This window comes from Elgaria multicarinata, chromosome 11 (genome assembly GCF_023053635.1).
Source record: "Elgaria multicarinata webbii isolate HBS135686 ecotype San Diego chromosome 11, rElgMul1.1.pri, whole genome shotgun sequence".
NCBI lineage: Eukaryota > Metazoa > Chordata > Lepidosauria > Squamata > Anguidae > Elgaria > Elgaria multicarinata.
This window is the reverse complement of record NC_086181.1, coordinates 39534277-39550089: the sequence shown is the minus strand read 5'-3', so window position 1 is coordinate 39550089 and position 15813 is coordinate 39534277. Positions and strand designations below refer to the sequence as shown.

Below are 15813 nucleotides of genomic sequence, written 5' to 3'. Positions count from 1 at the left end.
TGCAGGAGCTATACTGCAGCTATACTGTCACCAGATTTAAAAGAGGGCAGGGCACCTGCAGCTTTAACTGTTGTGATGAAGAGGAAATTTCACCAGGTTCTCCATATATACAAAGGACACCTGCTGAAATTCCCTTTTCAATACACTGTTAAAGATACAGGAGGCCTGTCCGCCTTTCCACATGGTCACCCTAACACAGTATCCAGGTTCGCTCAGGCCCTGTCTCTGGCTACACAGTCTGGGGATGGAGGTGTAGGCCTCAGGCCGCATCCCACAGCCGCTGTGGGAGAGAGCAGCAGCTTTCCCCTTAAAGGTCTTTTCTGAATGGTCTTTCTGCTTTCTGACTTCTGATGCTGTAATCTCCTTTCCCCTCTGTCCTTTCTCTCTAATCTTCAACTCTTCTCAAAATCTCCTCAGATCTCTCCCAATTTCCTCAGAATCTCCTCAGTCCCCTCATGCAGATTCCAAGGCCCAAGCAAACCGGGTCAATATTGGTGGGTAAAGTACTAGCCTGAACCCAGGCCTAGTAGGCCGTGTGGAACGATGCACAGTTTTTAATGTTAAATTCTACGCACAGGCTGTGTTGCAATGTGCCGTGTCGTGTTTCAACTGTTGTTTTTTTGGTAATGTACTTACCTGTTGTCCTTCTTTACCATTACTGTTACAGACCCTTGAAGGAGGCCTCAAAATAAGAAACGTTTCTCTCCTTTTTCGGGCCTACTTTGGATGCTCACCAGCTGGCATTTCATAAGGCAGCAGACTGATAGTTATTTAATTTATTGTTGATTTCTGACTTCCATGTAGAAATGCTTGTGTAATATTCTCTTCAGGTGCCAAAATAACTCGTCTTGCTTTGGTTACTATGCAGCTTGAATATGTTTTGGTGGGAGAGGCTTTGCTAATCCACCTCAGGCAGTAAAAGGTTTTGATGCTGAATTAGGTGGGCATTTCTTTAGATACCACAGCACAGTTACTGGGAATATAAAAAACAACTGATGAACTTGTCTTGTACTGCCAGAGTTCAGGGAATTATAATGTCCATTGCATTAATGGCGCCCACTGTGTGTTGCTGTGCATTTCAGAAACTCACAATATTTTATGGAAGATAACTGAAGGATATAGGAAAGAGGAACAAGGATTGAGGTTTAGCTACCTTTTCAAATAGATTTATTGAATTAACTCAGGTTCAGTTGTTATAGGGTAGGGTGACCATATGAAAAGGAGGACAGGGCTCCTGTATCTTTAACAGTTGTATTGAAAAGAGAATTTCATTTGTATATATGGGGAACCTGGTGAAATTTCCTCTTCATCACAACAGTTAAAGCTGCAGGTGCCCTGCCCTCTTTTAAATCTGGTCACTCTAGTATAGCTCCTGCACCTTCAACTTGTGATGAAGAGGGAATTTCACCAGGTTCTCCATATATACAAATGACACCTGCTGACATTCCCTTTTCTATGCAACTGTTAAAGATACAGGAGCCCTGTCCTCCTTTTCATAGGGTCACCCTACCCTATTATAGGGTGACCATATTTTGGAAACCAAAAAGGAGGACAACATGTCTGGCCCCAGGGTGTGTGTGACTGTTGTCCTTTAACCAGGGATTAAAAGGCCCGCTTCCCCGGCGCGTTAATAGCCAATCAAACACACGAGGCTGGAGAATACACTTAATCCATTTATTTCTAATACTGCAGTATGGAGGCGCTCTCCGGTTCCATAAAATGGAGGCGCCCAGAACAAAGGAATCTCACAGTATATATAGGCCCTGACAACAAGAATCTCTTTCTAACCCTTCTATTGGTCAGTTCTGGATTAGCAAGTTAAGTTACATTCAATTTTCAAGTGAAGATGCACAATCTCAACGAGTCATAGGTTACATTGGATGCTCTATTGGTCGAAAGTTTTTCCCTTTGTCTGCTAGGACATGATGTCCACCATTAAGGAATGTGAATCCGGCATGTAGCCCCCTGTAGCCACCCTTTGGCAGAGAAGCCATCTTTTAACCTTTGGCACATAACATTCATTAGAGAGATGAAACCTCTCCCTGGGGCCATCATGACCACCTGAACATAGCGTTGGTCACATGTTTGATTTTACAGCACACAACTAAGACAAATCTGTTCTACATAACATCTTAATGTCAAAATCACTGAAATAAAGAACAAGGGAGACATTCAATGTATCTGAAATTAACTTCACTCCTACTTTCGTAGCTTTTGCTGTACTTTGGAGCTTTTGCTATGCCTTGTGTGATACATCCTCCCCTTCCCTCAAATATATTTTATGTTTGTATCCTCACTCTGCTGCTGCTGCTGCTGTTAATGGGGTTTGCTGCCGGCTGGTTGGCTGTTTTATGTTTAAATTTCAACTTGTGTACGATTGTCACAAGTTTCTCTACCCTAATGTTAGGGTGGGTGTTGTGGGCGGCAGACTTCGCCCATTCACACTTCTTTACTTATATACATTAGCTTCTCAAGGCTTGTGCGTTGGCACCATTTTGCACATCCAGATTTTGAACTCCTGTCTACTTCCTGCACAAACATGTGACTCTGAGACCCTCTTTCTAATGCCCTGCATTGCATGCCAGCACCGTGGGGCTAAGTTACAACAGGTGTCTCTGGGTTGTCAGTGCAGCCTCTGTTGTCTCTCTCGCTCTAAGTCATTGCAGCCAAACCAAAGTCTCCAGTCTCAAACAATCTCTCTCTCTCTCTCTCTCTGTCAAAGTTTCCCAACAGTCCAGCTGGGCTGCGCACTTGTGGCTGGGGATATTGCTTTTTAAAACAATAAATTTAAACCCTTAAGAGCTATCATGGTGCCAACTTTCAGCTCTTTGCCTTTAAAAATGACATTTTAAAAAATAATAATTCTAAAACCTCAAAGTGCCTGCCAAATCTGCAACAGGAAAGGTGCCCTGCTTGCCCGGCACTTCTTAGCTAAAAACTGGGGATCCCCTTCATGCCAAGAGCTGAAACTGCAAGACCCCAAAGAGGAGGCTTGACATCCTGAGTTTGAAGGATATGGTTCCAGTGGTTTTTAAAACAATTTTAAAACTTTGAACTTAAAAAAAATCCTAAAAATGAACAGATAAATGGATCTGCTTCAAACTTGGCATGGCTAAAGCCTTACTTAAGAGCTATCATGGTGCCAACTTTCAGCTCTTTACCTGTAAAAATTACATTTAAAAAATAATAATTCTAAAACCTCAAACTTCTTTAAAAAATCCTAAAACTCAATGGATGAACAGATCTGCTTCAAACTTGGCATGGCTAAAGTCCTCCTTAAGCAATCATGGTGCCAAGTTTCATCTCTTTTTCTTTAAAAATAAGTTTTTTTTAAAAAATAATAATTTTAAAACTTCAATTTATATAAAAAAATCCTTCAAATCAATAGATGAACAGATCCACCTCAAATCTGGCTTGGATAAAGCCCTACCTAAGAACTATCATTGTGCCAACTTTAATCTCTTTATCTTTAAAAATGACAGAGATGTAAGCATTTTCATTAATTCCCATTAAAGTAGAGTTGCCCTTTGGCTGGAGAGGATGGGAATAATCTGGATTTTTCTTCAAATTATATAATTCCCCCCTTCCTGGATTTATTAGCAAAAATCCTGACAAATCTGAGTTTTTCCTGTCATATGGTTACCTTAGATACGTTTTTTGGGGGGTACAAGCTCACGTGGTAGCTGAACACACAACGGAAGGACCTACAGCACCCTAGAAGAAGCAGAACAATAGTAGTGCAGTGACTTGAAGCTTGCCATGGCCTTCAACGTCCGGCGTAGGAAACAGGACAACATCCTGGGCATCTGTGTCATCTTTATTGTCAGCCTCACTCTTTGGATGTTACAGAGGCCAAAACAGTGAGTAAAAAAGGCTACATTTCTTTACAGGGTGATTGGGGTAGGAATGAAATCGCTGTGAGTATTTTTCTGCTAAAGAAACCCAAACAAATTATTCTTCCCCATAAAAAGAGCCGAGCGGGATAGGATACAGGGTCTTCTCTGCCAAGTTGCTGATTGAACAGGTGCATATTAATTCCCCAGGGCAAGGGGTGCCAATATTTTTGGACCCGTGGGTACAATTGGGAATTTGAGAAACTGCTGTTGTGGGCACCACCACAAAATGGCTCCAACGGGAGATGGAACTAGTCACATAATGGCTGCCACAGGAGCCTGGCTAGTCAAAACTAAGCTAAAGAGTTGTGGGGAGAGATATAGTGAGGCTACAGACAGAGAAGAAAGTTAAAAAAAGGTAAAGAGGTAGAGGGGGTAGAAGGCTAGAAAGGGAGAGAAAGAAGACTGCCCCAATGTTTTTCCAAGATTTTAATTAAAAACATTTTTTAAGGGCAGGGAGTAGAAAGCTTTGGGGACATAATTGGTGCTGCATTAGGGACCACTACCCTAGGGTGTTGAGTAGCAGTGATTAGAAACTGTCAAAAACGGTGACTATCCCACGAAATCTGCCTCTCCTATGAAACTTTTCGCTACTGCTCTGTTGGCTCAGTAGGGCCACAGCTAGACTTAAGGTTTATCCTGGGATCATCCAGGGTTCACTCCTGCCTGAGCACTGGATCCCCTGTGTGTCACCTAGATGAACAGGTTTGACCCCTGGACGATCCAGGGATAAACCTTAGGTCTAGCTATGGCCTAGGTGATGGCAGCTACTATGTCATAGGAGCAATTTAAGATAGATTTAGTCCCAGGGGTGAGAAAATCCAAAACACAATGAATCTGGTTTACCTAGTAACTCTCTGGAATCTTAGGATTAATAGAGTTGGGAGGATTCTCAGAAGGACACCACGGTAAATCATAATGATTTTTTTTTTAGTATAGTCTCTAAATGTGAAATGCTATATTGACTTAAAGAAAGGCATATAATTGTAGGAATCGCAGGAGGCATCAGATTTTTCAAGCAGACGCATCAGATTTTTCCTCACGTTTTGGTTAGAGAAATGGTTAGAGAAATGATCAGCAAAGGAGAACATTTCTTTTCAGGAGAAAATGAAGCAGGTTTCTCTAGATAGGCCGTTGGACAGTGCATATTTGAAGCCACAGTTCAGGAGTACATCATTATTGCTTTAAAACATTTCTTCCCTGCGTTTCCACAAGAAGCAACTCACACAAGACCAGAGTGATATGCTCTGCAAAGCTGATCCCTAATAACGTAAAGATCTAAGTCTTGTTTGTTGTCTTGCCCTCCTCCTGGGGCTCGTCTACACAGGCGCTTTACCCCGGGGTAGCTTCAGAGTGGCAGCAGGTGATCTACATGACACAGCCGCCACTCTGAAAGGATCTAGGGGCAAAGCTCCAAAGCTCCGCGCTAAAAAAGTTGGGTACTTACCCTGAGTTTTTCAGCTTGAAGCCAGGCTCCGTTCCTCTGCAGAGAGCCTTTTTTAGAAAAAACACAATTAATGGGGGTGTTGGAAGGGGGTGGACAGGGAGCTCTGGGCTCCACACTGTAAATAAATAAAAAAAGTTTTTTGAAAAAATGGGGGGTGGGTGGAAGGAGAGCAACGGGGCAGCAAGGAGGCTGCTGGAACAAACACCGGGGAGTGGGGAGGAATGGGGCAGACGGCTCTCCTCCCTCTGAGCTCTCTCTGGCTGCTCTGTTCCTCTCCCCCCCTTTTTATTTTTAATCTATAAATGCGAACCTTCGCATCTAAAGATTAAAAATAAAAAATGGGGCGGGGGAGAGGAACAGGACAGCCAGAGTGTGCTCAGAGGGAGGAAAGCCGGCTGCTCCATTCCTCCCCTCGGTTCTGCCAGTGATGGCAGCGGCAACTCCGCATTGGCGCTCCTTCCTATGCAGATGCTGGGAAGAAGCCCCAATTTGGGGGCCTCACGGCACAGACTCCAGACCGTCAAGACGGGGCCCGACTTCTCCCACTCATTTTGCTTTGGGGGCTATTTTCTTAGTTTTGAATATAATGTAAAAAGTAGAAAACTAGGAGGCAGTCAGGACTGGAAGCTTGCTTTCAATTTAGGGTGCTTCCAGACGGAGAGTTCCTAGTGCAGATATTCTGTCTTTTCTTCCTTAATGGTTTTTTTGTGGAAAGACAAAAGACGGAAGAAGCAGTCAGAAAACACAGGAGGGTTACAAGTTGAAGATACTGTCGTCTGGACCCCTGTAAAATTCTGTGAATGAGGCAGGACAATCACAGTCGCATGATAAAAGCCTCTTCAGGAAGCATCCATATAAACTGTCAGGATTCCAGGTTTTGTTCTAAAATACTAGAGAATAAAATACTTTTATGTGTTTTCTTGTTGTAAGCCGCCTTGTGAAGGCCTCTGCTCTGAAAGGCAGCAAAGAAATATTTTAAATAAATAACAGAGACAATCTCCAATTTCACACAGCCATATTTAGACATCTAAGTCTCATCAAATGAATGCTCAGTGGCCTTTTGGAGTGTCTCTCTCTCTCTCTCTGTGTGTGACTCTCTCTTTATTGCTAGAAGATTTCAGTTTCAGAAGACAAATAGCAATGTGGACTTGGTTAGTGAAACTGACAAATGTACTCTTCAAATGGAAGATAAGAAAATACTGGAGCAGGTTGTGTTCAAGCAGGAATTCCCTTGGGAACCCAATACCTCAGCAGTGGCCCAATACAGGTAATGCCATTCACTCACCTTCACCAAAGGTAAATTGCAACCTCAGGAAATTATGCAGCCCCCTCCACCGCCCCCCCCCCCCACCCGGGCATTAGAGCTCTTGAATGCAGACCTGTTTGTCTTCACAGCTTTCAAGGAAGGAATCCACCAATTCTGTCCCCAGGTGACCATTTATATAAAACACTTTTCTGTTGTGTATAATAACAGCATTTCTATTTAAAATCAACAGTGTAAGTGCGCAGTAAAATAGAAACAGCCACAGAAAGCAATATTGAAACTGAAATTATGACTGCTACCCAAAAGTCTATATGAGAGAGGGAGAGAGAGCTTTCCTCGTCTTTTTAGGAAAAAGGTTCCACAAATATGGCATGATTGCTGAAAAGGCCAAGTTTCTTGCCATTACTATGCAAATCGCTGCAAAGATGCACAGTAAGGCCTGTTGACTATGGAGCTGGAATGAGAACTTTATGAAGCTATCAGGCAATGTACAAGCCTTTAAAGGCTTAAACCCGCACCTTGAATTGGGCAAGGAAGGAAATGTCTCTTGGGGTGGGTTGTTCTGTCGGAGTATCAAGTTTTTCTTTTGGAAGATATTCTTACGAATTGAAAATTATTCCTTGCCGCGGTTAACCCTAACCCAGAGCCTGTTACTTTGCAGGGCAGAACTGGAGCGATGTTGTAACACTTCTTTCAGGCTAATTTTAACCAAGGAAAATATAACTTTGAGAACAAATGTTAACCTCTGGGTGGAGCAAGATAAGCTACTTGAAGAAGCTGAGCTAAAGGATCTACTGCCAGAGGTGGGTGAAAGGCATGTTTTTTTTTTTTTTTGGTTTGCTTTGCTTTTGGAGATGGTGAGGAACTAAGGAATAAGAAAGAATCCAGTGATACGACAGGTCTGTAGTTCAGTGGTACAACATATGTCTTGCATACAGAAGGTCTATCCTTGGCACTTGCTGTTATGGGATTTGAAGCAGTGGGGCTGGGAAAGACCCCCTGCCTGAGCCCTTCCAGAAATGCTTCTAGATTGCCCAATCAGTAGACTGACTCAGTACACTACACCTTCGTACACACCTATGCAAATGATGCTCTGGACAATCCTGTCAACAATCAAAAATTCAATCAACAATCCAGCAAGCGCTACAAAATCTTCAAACCTTCGCTCCATGATTTTTCTTTTCAAACGCATCTAATACTGAATTGCAATCTCTTGACGTTTGAAATTTCTGCTTGAAATGCTGAGCTAAGACACAGCTCAATTGGGGGAAAAAAGAATCATATTAGGGATTAACTTGTTGATTGTAAATATTTCGTAGGGGAAAAGGAAAGGAAAGGAACCTCTCGTGCAAGCACTGAGTCATTACTGACTCTTGGAGGGACACCAGCTTTCGCTGACGTTTTCTTGGCAGGCCTTATAGCGGGGTGGTTTGCCGTTGCCTTCCCCGGCCATTATTACCTTTCCCCCAGCTAACTGGGTACTCATTTTACCGACCTCGGGAGGATGGAAGACTGAGTCAACCCGAGCCGGCTGCCTGAAACCAGCAGTGTAAATATGTTGGGGAAGACAACGTAAATATTTTGTTGACAATGTTAACTTAAGAGCTAGCTGGCCCAGAGCAAAGCTCTGTCTAGTTGAACATCCCATTTGCAAGCCAGATGCCTCCAGAAACTCCACAAGCAGAGCAAAAAAGCAATAGTTCTCTCTCATTGTCGGCCCTCAGCAACTGGCGTTGGGAGGTGCAGTCCCTCTGAACCTGGAAGATCTACTTAGGGCTCATCTACACCAAGCAGAATATTCCACTATGAAAGTGGTATGGAAGCGGTATACAAAAGGCAGGAGCCACACTACTGCTTTATAGTGGTATTGAAGTGCACTGACAACCATTGGGGCCCATTGACACGTACCATATACCGCTTTCATACCGCTATATCCTGCTTGGTGTGGCTCCTGCCTTTTATATACTGCTTTCATAGTGGAATATCCTGCTTGGTGTAGATGAGCCCATAGCCTTCAGCCCTAGCCTCCATTAATTTGTCAAATCCAGCCTAGCCCAACAGATGTTTTAAGCTGAGACACACATCAATTCTGACCATTGGAAGTGGTGACAGGGCTGATAGGAGTTCAAGTCCAAAACATTATGGTGAGGAAGGCTGGTCTAATGCCATTTTCAACCCATTTAAGGATGTGGCCATCTTAATTTCTTCTGACAGTAAATCCATATGTGCTGCATGAAGTAGGGTGTTTTTGTTGTTGTTTATCTTGAATTGATTGGCAATCAATTGTACCAGATGACATGGAGCTCTTCTGTTTTTAGTAAGGGAGGAATGTATTACATTCAAATATAACACCAAATGACGATACTTAGAACAGGATAGCTTGCAACCTGTTGGAATGGTCCATTCCAGGATAATATTTGACTGCATACAGTTCCCTCTGTAATGATCTTAGGAATAAAATCTATTTCTCTTGTGTGTAGGTATTAAAATTTTAACTAATGTAAATACTTTAATTCTGTTCTCCCACCCACCCCAAACCCCACAACATCTAGCGCTCACCTTTCTTGGGTGCTCACTATAGGCACTGTGCAGTGGTGGGCAGTGGTGGAATCCTACGAAACAGCCGCTGTGGGCAGGAAATCGACCAGGCTGATCTAGTAGTCAGGTAACTCTTTCTTTGAAGGCAATGGGCAGTACTTCAGGTGGGTGGGATCATAGGTAACATTGGGTCTTGACTCTACATCTAGAGTCAAGATGCTTTTTATATTGTATTTTGTATTAGGGTTTTTAGATTGTTTGATGTTTTATTATGTTCTTAATGGTTTTAATTTTTGTGAACCGCCCAGAGAGCTTCGGCTATTGGGCGGTTTAAAAATGTAATTAATTAATTAATTAATTAATGCATCTATGCATGCAAGAAGAAGCCTCATGCTAGAACATAGAACATAGGAGGCTGCCTTATGCAGAGTTAGTCAAGAACAAAGGAGAGGATCCCACAAATTAGAAGAAACCTTCGAAGTCAAAAGAATCCATAATAAATGAAGATGATTACTATATTTTACAATCATGCATTAAAAATATATATGAAAAAAACATGTGCTCTAGCCACAGTTCTCTTTATATAAACATAGTAGCTTTTCATGGGTGGGAAGAGCCCTTACATTTATACAGCTAAGGACAGTATCCAACATTGCGTTAATGGAAGCTAGGTTGTGAACTATGCGCAAGAGAAGAATCCGACTAAAGTTACCTCTGTGACAGCCTGGTTTCACACGGTTTTGCATAACTCTTGTGCAACGTGTTGTGCAGTCCCGTTGTGAAACTGCTTATGCAGCCGTTTGTACTACCGGTTGCGCATTTCGCTTATATAAGTGGTTACACAACTGCTTTCAGTTGTTAGGCAACATGTTGGGCAATGCTTTTGTGCAAACGGTTGCTCAACTGTTAATACAAACGGTTGCGCAATCATAATGGGCAACTGCGCAACAGAAAGGTTCAGCATTGCTCCGTTGGAGCTATTTGAGTTTGTGGAATGTCAATGTTGGATATTGCCCTTTGACTACAAATATACATAGAGTTGGACACAAGGGGGCCATCTTTTCTGTGTGAATCCATGTCACTCCTAGCCATTGCCCCTGCCATGGTGCACCCCTGCAACACCCTAAGGGGAGGTTTCCCCTCGCCATTCCACTGATGGGTGGCTGCCCCACGGCAGAGGAGGGGGAACAGGAATATAACTCTGTCCATCCGCCTACTAAATATCCCTTAGTTTGTTGTAGGAAAGCCCTCAAGCAAACCTATGCTACTGTTAGAGAGCTCAACACATTGCCCCGCCCCATCTGAGGCCGTTTCTGTACCTGCCTCCCCCCCCCCCCCCCTGGATCATCCTGGGATCGTTCCTGAACATCCAAATGACACACAGAGGATCCTGGGAGCAGGCAGGGACGATCCCTCCATTTTCTTGGGATAATGCTTAGGTGTAGAAAGGGCCAGAGTGAAGCCATTTTAGCATTTAACACTACAGGAGACATTGTGTATCCAGAATACCTCCCGCTGAGCAAGTACCAAATCCAAGGACAGTATTTTAAAGAGGACTGGTTGAATCCCATTCCAAAGTGAAGAATTTAAAACCTGAGGTTGTATGATGATGCTCAAGGGTGTAGTCAAAGAAGTAAATGTAATGACCACATCTATAATGACCAACAATTACAATTCTGTCATCCTGTTGATAAAAAAAAAAATGTGTGGAGATCCTTTACATACGGTAATTAAGTTTATGTTACATATGTGATCATGTTTCTGTGTCCAAAAATATATGTAGGAGAAACCACTAGACCTCTTAAATTAGTGAACATAGGAGTAAGATCTGTTAATAGGAATTCATAAGCTCCTGGAGTGCAACGGTTTGCCAACAACGTTGTCTGGATTCTTCATGAAAATGGGGGGAATGGTGCTTGTAGTTAAAGCCTACATAACCAACTGTCTTCTTTTATTTAAAGGATCTAAATCAGGAAAATAGGATTTATATGAGAGCTAACACTGACTTTGATGCCTGTTTTCCACCCTCCCCTCAATCTAGGTTCAATCTGCCTCCCATGAACTTCTCTGAAGATGTGGGAACCAAGACAACCCTAATGACCATCAACCCCAGCATTATTATGTTAAGGTAAGGAGACGGGGAAACCTGCGGAAATGTGCTTATTCTGCCTTATACAATCGACTTGTTTGGGCTGTGCAATGACAACGGCATGTGGTTAATTTATAAACTAAGGAAGATAGGGACAAAATCCTACCCTGAAACATTCATTCACCACAAAACCCAGGGATACGCAGAGATACCCCCATTTACTCTTCACATTCACGCAGAAGGTTACCATATATCCGGTCAGCATGTTTCTTCACTGAGCTCAGCATTATCTACACTAAAGGCTCATCTACACCAAGCAGGACATTCCACTATGAAAGCGATATATAAAAGGGGTGGGGGAATCCAGTACATTAACACAGGTCCAGAGTAGTTACTACAGATCAGGGATTCTATCCACCTAATTGAGAAGAGGAGGGAAGAAGCTTCTTCTTTTTTGTAGTTGTCATTCTTAAACAATGATCAGAAGCCTCTTCTGATCTACTATATATCACCATGGTTTCTATCAGCAGATTCTGAGATACCTTCTGCTCACCTGTGGTAGATCATAGAACACTGGTGTATTATAAACCAGCAAGGAACGGGACAATTCCTCAACAAATTCCCCATCTCCCTTCCAAGGGCTTTCCCTCTCCTTTCTCTCTTTACCTCTTGTACAATGTGGTGGGGAGTGAAATCATTGTTGCTTCCCCACCCACCCTCACATGCCACCTTTGACGGAAATAATAGTTTGGAAATGTCTTTTCAAGTGTCCCAGTTCCCTTCCACCCTTTTCGTGAATTTCCTTGCCTCAAAACCCTACTAGCTAACAAGGGAATTATATACAGGTTTATTCAGAAGTAAGTCACGTTGACTTCAAAGGTGCTTATTCCTGGGTATCATAGAATCATGGAATAGCAGCGTTGGAAGGGACCTACATACCATCGAGTCCAACCCCCTGCTCAATGCAGGAATCCACCCTAAAGCATCCCTGACAGATGCTTGTCCAGCTTGCCCACAACCTCCCTAAGTAACTGATTCCATTGTCTTACTGCTCTAACAGTCAGGAAGTTTTTCCTGATGTCCAGCTGGAATCTGGCTTCCTTTAACTTGAGCCCGTTATTCCGTGTCCTGCACTCTGGGAGGATCGAGAAGAGATCCTGGCCCTCCTCTGTGTGACAACCTTTTAAGTATTTGAAGAGTGCTATCATGTCTTCCCTCAATCTTCTCTTCTCCAGGCTAAACATGCCCAGTTCTTTCAGTCTCTCTTCATTGTTTCCAGACCCCTGATCGTCCTGGTTGCCCTCCTCTGAACACGCTCCAGCTTGTCTGCATCCTTCTTGAATTGTGGAGCCCAGAACTGGACGCAATACTCTAGATGAGGCCTAACCAGGGCCGATGTTGGCATCCTTCCATACCCTTCAGTATGGAAGGATGCCAAGCAAGGAAGGCAAGAGGAATGAGACATGACCATAGGAGGAGCACAGGAGAGGGGCACATTGGCTTTTGTTTATATTAAGAGCTGGGAAAAATGCTCTTTCGTGGAATGGAAGAAGGGATTTGGTGGGGGAAAGGGGAGGAGGATTAATAGCTTGACATTAATAGCTCCTGCTGCTTCCAAGCAATGTAAATCTCATTTTTTTCTGATTAAGGCAATGATGACCTTAGTTGGTGCACATGTGTTAAACAAAGTAAAAAAGAAAAGAAAAGCCTGATGCAGTAGTGGCTCATCTTACAACCACCTCCCACTTCTAAGGCAATGAAAGCAATACAAAGCAACACTGACACAACATTCTGTTACAAAGTGATAGAACTCCACTCACATGATCTGGAACAGACCACCCGTTTCTCCCAGGATTCCAGGGCTTCAGCTACACCAAACAGGATATTCCACTATGAAAGTGGTATGAAAGCGGTATATAAAAGGCAGGAGGCACAGTACTGTTTATACCGGTATTGAAGTGCACTGACAACTGTTGGGGCCCATTGAAACATACTACATGCCGCTTTCATACCGCTATATCCTGCCTGGTGTGGCTCCTGCCTTTTATATACCACTTTAATAGTGCAATATCCTGCTTGGTGTAGATGAGGCCCAGCACTATGCATTGTTGTGTGACACAAAGAAACATTATTAACACAAAGGATATGGCATGGTATTTGCTGACATTAATCCACTGAGAAAGAATTAAGCTATAAAAAATATTGTTCCCAACACTGCCTCAAAAATGAAAGGTGCACCAATGTAGCACTTATTCTGGTCATCCTAGGCTATGAGCTTCACACCAGCGTTATACTGTGCAATCACTGTGAATTGCGTGCAAAGGACTCCGATGTTTTCCAGCTTATAATCTGCTTTGACTGTGAAGCACTGCCATGCATCCTGCTTTAATTGTGCTTCTTAGCCAAAAGAAGCGACCTATTTTAGTACCCCTTTAAGAGCGAATCTTTTGTTGCTCTCCGAGCGGCCACTGGGGGCGCAAGAGGATGACAAGAGCAGAGTTGCCCAGCCGCCTTCCTCCACAGCTCCCAGGAGAGTGCCGCGCCCAGCCCTCCATACCGAAAAGTGAGCGTTCTGGCACTCAGGAAGGCTCTTACTTTGGAGTAAAGATGCTAACAGCTCAATCCTATCCCTTGCCAGTCACAGAAATAGTAAGCTCTTTTCAAGTTGTGTTTGCTAGTTGTGTGTGTGTGTGTGTTCTTACTCTCAAGTAAAAACACACACAGAAAAAGCAGAGGGGCCCTGAGGAAGCGCCTCTCCCTTGTCGTCGTCCCCCCCCCCCCCCCCGTAAAGCGATCGTCTCGCTGGCGCAAAGTTTCCTTCCTCTCCTTCCCCCTCTCCCGGTGGTGTGATGGGGCAAACAGCAACAACAGCTTTCATACACTATGGGATAATTTGAGGGAAATGGGTAGGTCTGATGAAGGCTAGAGGCTCATGGCCTACGGTAGGTGATGAGTGCTGCCCTCTAAGCCACCATTTTGCCCCTGGCTCTGCTTAGTGAACCTTGGCTTTTTTGTTTAAAAAAAGTGAAGTAGATTTTTTTAGGCCCCGAAGTTGCCCAACTCTGGTATGCCTAGTAATCCTACCTGCGTTTCTTATTTCCTGGACGTGGCTTGCATGCCCTTTCCTTTTCCTCCCCCTCCAGATACAAAAACTTGGAGTTCCAACGGAAGCCCTTCGTAGATGCTCTGCGCTCCTACCGGGGCGCCCTCTTCATTATGCCTGCTTTCTCCTTTGTGGACCGCGTGGATGGCGCCTACCGTGCTCTGTACACCATGAAGGACTTTGGCTTATTGCAGCGTTTTTTCATCCTGAACCCACACTACCTGAATGCCTTAACTCACTACTGGAAGGAAAAAGGCTTACAGCCGTCGCGCCTGTCGTCCGGCTTCGTGTACGTTAACATTGCTTTCGAGTTCTGCCAGCACGTCACCCTGTACGGTTTCTGGCCCTTCCTATATGACTTGGACAGCCAGCCTATCTTACACCACTACTATGATCATGTGATGCCCATGCATAAAAGGCATTTCATGTGCTGTGAATTCTCTCGCTATCTTGGCATGCACGCCCAGGGTGCACTGCGGTTACAACTTGGCAAGTGTCAGTGACAGGTGTGTGTATAGGTGTTTGGGCAGCTGGGGGGCTTACCTGAACCATTTCGAACAGGCCAGGCTAGTTGGCTGAGCTTGTAATGAGGGAAAGGGAGTGGAGTGTATAGATGTTATGGGTGCGTAGGGTTATAAGTGTTCGTGTGAGGGTGTAGGGTTGGTGTTTCCATTATGTGTAGATGTGGGTGAGCGATTGTGGGTGTATGCAGATGAAAGAGTTGAGGGTGACTCCGCCTTCTCTTTGCTTTGGCCACACCCACTGGGGGCATGTAGCCTCTGGGAGGTTAGCCACAAGAGAATGTGGCCTCGGGCTGAAAAATGGTTCCACTTTAAAATCCTGGAATCCATGATAAGTTGCTGCTTTAAACTTCTGGAATCTGATAAGCAATGGAAGCCTTTCTAAAACAGAGGGAAATGGGGGGACATGTAAGCGGGTGTAAGATTTTCAGTGAGATGAAGAAACACTTCACAGCCAGCAAGCTGGAGTGAAACCATCTTTATGATTCTATGATTATATGGAAAAGGAATCTTTGTTGATAGAAAACAGAAGGTCTGTTCCAGAAGAATAACTGTTACGTTAAACATATCGTTGTTGATTATGTTGTTATATAAATTAAACAGCACACATAGTAGCATTGTTATGAGGATCCCTTTCAGTTTGGGAGTCCTAGGGACTGACATTAATTTTGGGGTGTAGTATAAATAAAAAAGCATAATGGCATTGCTATGGGTTTCCTATCTCATCTCTGTTGGTGGGTCTATCCGTTTGAGTTGATCTGAGGCAGCACCTGGATAGACAAAGGTGTTGATAGACCATGATGTTCCGCTGATGTGTCTCCATGGAAGCTAAGAAGGGTAAATAATGATTCAAAGAGATAAGTTATCCAGATTCTTCCCCTCTAGCTGGGCGTCTTGGACTCCTTCAGGCATTTGGTCTCAAACTGTTTAGGACCTTAAAGGTAAGCACCAGCACCTT

At 43.7% G+C, this 15813-nt stretch overlaps 1 protein-coding gene across 1 annotated transcript; it reads left to right on the top strand.

Annotated features, from left to right (window-relative positions):
* The first annotated feature begins 3759 nt into the window (after nucleotides 1-3759).
* Nucleotides 3760-14837, top strand: LOC134405836 (alpha-N-acetylneuraminide alpha-2,8-sialyltransferase-like). Its single transcript, XM_063137089.1, has 6 exons — nucleotides 3760-3860; nucleotides 6452-6607; nucleotides 7266-7407; nucleotides 9157-9269; nucleotides 11184-11270; nucleotides 14375-14837. The coding sequence occupies exons 1-6, from the start codon at nucleotides 3760-3762 to the stop codon at nucleotides 14835-14837; spliced, it is 1062 nt and encodes a 353-aa protein (XP_062993159.1).
* Nucleotides 14838-15813: the final 976 nt, after the last annotated feature.

Bases quoted from the DNA above. Each gene is read 5' to 3' on its own strand.
- LOC134405836 (XM_063137089.1), top strand. From the start codon at position 3,760: ATGGCCTTCAACGTCCGGCGTAGGAAACAGGACAACATCCTGGGCATC. The intron at 3,861-6,451 runs GTGAGTAAAAAA...CTTTATTGCTAG, and splicing joins ATGTTACAGAGGCCAAAACA to AAGATTTCAGTTTCAGAAGA. The intron at 9,270-11,183 runs GTAACTCTTTCT...CCCTCAATCTAG, and splicing joins CAGGCTGATCTAGTAGTCAG to GTTCAATCTGCCTCCCATGA.